The 4,781-nt window shown below is 53.6% G+C and overlaps 1 protein-coding gene across 2 annotated transcripts in view; it reads right to left on the reverse strand.

Annotated features, from left to right (window-relative positions):
* The window catches only part of CACNG7 (calcium channel, voltage-dependent, gamma subunit 7), a 22,425-nt gene extending 17,663 nt beyond the window's left edge, over positions 1–4,762 (reverse strand). Inside the window, exons 1-4 of one of the 2 annotated variants that reach the window (XM_008583807.1) lie at positions 4,729–4,762; positions 1,778–2,002; positions 1,051–1,137; positions 514–654 (exon numbers count right to left, since the gene is read on the reverse strand). In XM_008583807.1, the coding sequence (XP_008582029.1) occupies positions 514–654; positions 1,051–1,137; positions 1,778–1,973 (424 nt within the window). In that variant the 5' untranslated portion in view covers positions 1,974–2,002; positions 4,729–4,762. Of the gene's footprint in view, positions 1–513; positions 655–1,050; positions 1,138–1,777; positions 2,267–4,728 lie in introns of those variants that run through there. The other variant, XM_008583806.1, reaches the window with a different exon arrangement.
* Positions 4,763–4,781: the final 19 nt, after the last annotated feature.

A 4,781-nucleotide genomic window follows, 5' to 3' on the forward strand; every position in this document is an offset into this window, starting at 1 on the left:
ACACGTAAAAAGACAAAAAAAAGACAAAAAAAAAAAAAATTAAAATAAAATGATGCACAGAAAACCAAGCGCACTGTAAACTGTTAATCACTAAAATATCAGTGGTAGTTAAAAATACAGCCTCTGGAGGCGAATTGCATGAGTTTGATTTCCAGCTCTGCCTCTCACTTGTACGGCCCTGAACAAATGACTTCATCCCTCAGAGTGTTTCCATATCTGTAAAATGGGGCTATTAATGGTATTGACCTCATAGGGTTGCTGTGAGTACCAGAACAAAGCCTGGTACTTAATTAGCACCCAATAGATATTTGTTTTAATTTGGTCCTCCAAACATCGCTGTGTAATGGGCACTGCTATCTCCATTTCACGGAGAAGTAAAGTGGGGCTCAGAGAGGTCCTGCAAGTCATCCCAGGTCACACAGCAAGGAAGTGGCTTACTAGGTGGAAGAGGAACCACAGGTTCCTGGTACTTGAAACAGTCCCCTAGCCCACAAGTGTTTTCCTTGGGCTCACCCGATAGAATGAAGAAGATGCCAGAAACGAAGGCCAGAATGGTCCTCTGTGGGCGGATGTGGCCGATGTTGCTGATCACGAAAGCCGTGAACACGAGGAAGAGACTGACCATGGGGAAGGGAGTGGCTGTGCGCACTGTCTCTGGGGAATGGGGGACATGGAAAAGCAGGCGGTGAGGGGGAAATCTCCGGCAGGACACCTTCCCCAATCCCTTGACCTCTCCCCTCTCACCGCCTCTGCCTCGTTGGCTCCTCCCCTTTCTTATTGACTCCTCCCCTTCTGATACTTCCCCTGCTGACTCCGCCCCCTTACCCAGGCCACGCCTCCTTTGATTTGATCCTTCTTTCCTGCTTACTCCTCCCCACTGTCCAGGCCCCACCCTTTCAGCCTGGCCCCTTCTCCTTACCCAACCACTCTGCCTTCTTTCAAGACTCTGCTTCCTCCCTTCTACTCCACTCCTTCCCTAGTCCTGCTGTTTCTCCCAGGACCCACGCTGTGATCATGCCCCCTTGTTCCCTAGCCCTTATGTCCCCTCACTCAGAATATTCTCTGTGTTTTCCGTCACCAAGTTGATCTCCGGTTCAAGGAAATATTCTGAGGCCACGCAGCGACCCTTCTCCCGACCTGGGGGGAAGATAAAAACGCAGGGCCAGATGAGAGGCTTCTAAGCTCTAAAGAGACTGTGGGGGACAGGACAGATAGTGGGGAGACCCCAGGCTGGGGATGTGAGGTCTACCCCAAGGGTTATAGTGTGTTTTACTCATAGGGGGTGGGTGGAATGTCTGGGAGCTTCTCTTGTGAGCTGCCCTACAGACCCCTGTATGGAGGTGGACAGGACTGTAACTCTGGGTCCTAAATGGTGGGGTGCTGTGGACCAGTCCCTAAAGAGGATAAGGTCTGGGGGGCCAGGATTCCTGAAGCAAGGGGTTTATGTGGTCACTGGGAGGCATGGAGTCTTTTATTCTGTGAATTCTGGACACTGGAATTGTCCAGGGGACAAGTTCTGAATCTAGACTACTGATTCTAAGGGAGGACTCCAGAGTTCTCCAAGGAAGTTAGGAACCTGGAGTTTGTCTGAGCACTGGGGATCCTAGATCAACAGAATAAAGAGCATTGGGGCTCCAGGTAGAAATTTGAACTTCCAGAAGAAAAACAGGATCACGGTTTCTGGATTTCTGGAACTCAAGGGATGGGACTACGGACCAGGACTCTCAGGTCCCAGGCAAGGAATAAACGTTGAATGGAGAGCAGATGAGGGCTGTACCTGCAAAGAAACAGACTCGCCAGAGGCCGGCGTGCAGAGCCATCTTGACCTCCGTGGTCTGGTTCTGTGGCAACACCGTTCCCTCTTCCATGTACAGCCAGTAGTCAGTGCTGACTGCGATGCCCACCAGGAGCAGCCCACACGCGCCAAACACGCTGCTCAGCAAGGTCAAGGCGCGGCTGCTGCAGTGACTCATCCTCAGTGGCGGGGGGCGCCCTGCGGGGCCTGTGGGATTGGAAGCTGCGGTGGAGAACTCCGATGGAGCAATCTGGGACATTGGACCCTGGCCAGAGACATGAACTCCAAGACCAAACTCTCTCAAATCTGACCTCTGCATCCTGACCCATGACCCCAACTCTGGACTTTGACCAGAGACACCAACTGTTGACCCTCAGTGTCAGGACTGGGCTCCCCTGACCAGAAATTCTAATTCCAGATTCTCAACCCCAGAACCAGGTGCTCCCCAACCTTAACCTCATGCCCTGACCTGAGGCATTAATCTTAGAAATCAGACCCCACCAGAGTCCCTAACCTTGAGCCTGGGCTGGTGACTCAGAAGCTATTTTGCTGATCAGTGGCTTTAACTGTACGACTAGGCAACTCCCATCCCTGAATCTGTACCCTCATCCAAGCCACCACCTGTGAACAACAGACTCCAACAAGGGCCCGTAATCTCAACTCTGAACCAGGACTTAGGTCCATAGACCTGGGGTATTGGGCTTGAACACTGGATACTGTTCATGATCTGTCTAGAAGCTCTAACCCAGGCCACCCAATCCTGACTCCAAGCTCTGACCTGATACCCTGGCCCCTTGCCTTTGGACCATGTCTCTAACTGCATCCAGAAATCCCCAAAGTGGGTCACTAACCAAGGATCCCTAATCCCAAACCCTGGCCTCAGACCCTTGACCTCAGGCCTACCTAAGACTGCAAGCAGAGGCCCCACCTCAGTTTAAACTCTTGGACTTTTATCTTGACCCTAACACCCAATTCTAACACCAAGAACTTGGCCCATGACCTTCTAATTCTGATCTTGTGCCTTGACCTCAATTTTGTACTCTATCTGAAATCATAGTTCACAACCCAGATCCAAAATTCTGGAAGCTTAATTCCACCCTTCCAGATCTGGGTAGGCCCCTGAACCTAGGATGTTGAAACTCTTTTGCGGGCGGCTGGATCCCAGAACATTGAGACCCTGAGACCTGGAGCCAGGATACTGACTAGAGACTCAAGAATATTAAAACCATGAGTTGGGACCCTTCAACCCAGCATGTCAACTAAGGCACCCCAGTTAAACAAGGGAACCTCCTCTTTCGGGCGGCTGGATCCCAGAACATTGAGACCCTGAGACCTGGAGCCAGGATACTGACTAGAGACTCAAGAATATTAAAACCATGAGTTAGGACCCTTCAACCCAGCATGTCAACTAAGGCACCCCAGTTAAACAAGGGAACCTCCTCTTTCAAAGTAGGAATGATTGCTCTGAATTCTAAAATCCCAGTCAGGAATTACAGGATCCCATCACATGATCCCCCAATTCCCTAGCAGGTTTTCTGGACCCTGATTTCCCATGCTAGACTTCCAGTCACAGACCCTCTTCAACATCCAGCATGGAACCTGGATCCCTCCAACACTGGACCTTCCAAACAAGAGATCCCCAGTTCACAGATATGGCCTCCCAAATTCCAATTCGGAACCCAGAGATTCCAACTAGGGAGCTCTTCAACCCAGAACTCAAAGACTCCAAATCTCTTATGTGCAACCCTCATACCCTTCCCCTACCCCCACTCCCCACCCGAAAGAACTTTCCCCCGAGCCATACAATCCCATGATTCGGGAGATTCAACGTGGGATCCTCAGCCTATCTCAACCAGAGACCTCCACATCCCTGAATACCAGTGATCCCCATCATCCTTTTAACTAGGAAGTTTGAGACTCCTAAACACTCCCGCACAGTATAATCAAGACATGAGGCTCCACCTTTCTTAACTAGAATTCTCGTGGCCTCAAAACTCTGCCCGCCCCCCCAAAGACCCCGGAGTCCGAGACAACCTCTCCCCCCTCCCTCCCGCACTCCCAGAATCCAAAGCTCCCACCTCCGCCCCCACCCCACCCCCGGCCTCATGGAGGACTCAAGGATCCGGAGTCTGGCGAAGCCCTGGCCAGCTTCCCACCCATCCCCCTCCCTGTGGCCCCGACGCTTGACCACTAGCTGCCTGCTCTTTTCCCAGTGCTCTCAGCTCGGAAACAAGCATCATAAATCCTGTCGCCCTGACTGCCTCGGTCCCAGGTAGCTGCCCTCAGCCTCCCCCATTCGCCCCTCGGACTCCCATTTGGGACGCTGCCCGTTCTCCCCCTTGTGACTTCCTCCTTTAAGTCCCCCCTCCTTCCTTGTTCCAATTCCTCCTCACTCTGACGGCCTGCCCAGATCCTCTTATCCTCCAGCCCTTCCTCCTTTGGGACCCTCCCCACAGGCCTGCAGACCCCTTCTTTTCTTTCTTTCACCCAGCCTTTCCTGCATCCAGGCACTCGGACCCCCGCGGTCCCATTCTTCAAGTCCCAAGTCCGAACTCCATCTTCCTTCAATCTGTAACTCCCCCTTCCTGGGGACCCCGTTCCAGACTCACTCCCGGCTGTTGTCGGGGCCGGGTCCTCCACCCTCCACCAATGCCGTCGTCCTCAAGGACCCTGCCTGTGCCCTCGCCGGTGCCAAAGGTGTCTGAGACTCAGGCATCAAGAGTGCAGTTTCCCCACCTGGCGCCCTAATCCCGTCCTCCGGGATTCGCCAGGCCCGAATGTCCCTCCATCACCCGTGGCCGCCCGAATTCGGGTGTCCTGGCCGCCTGGACCTCACCCCGGAGCCACTCCGGTCCCTTTGAGCCCCGACCCCGGCTCGCAAACACCTCGCGCGGCGCCCTCCTTCCTTCCAGGACCCTCCCCTCGTAACTCACCTCGCTCAGGGCTGGGCGGACGCTCCGGGCCGCGGGCCCCGCAGCCGCATGAC

The sequence above is a fragment of the Galeopterus variegatus genome, unplaced genomic scaffold (assembly GCF_000696425.1).
Source record: "Galeopterus variegatus unplaced genomic scaffold, G_variegatus-3.0.2 Scaffold3046, whole genome shotgun sequence".
In the NCBI taxonomy this organism is placed as follows: domain Eukaryota; kingdom Metazoa; phylum Chordata; class Mammalia; order Dermoptera; family Cynocephalidae; genus Galeopterus; species Galeopterus variegatus.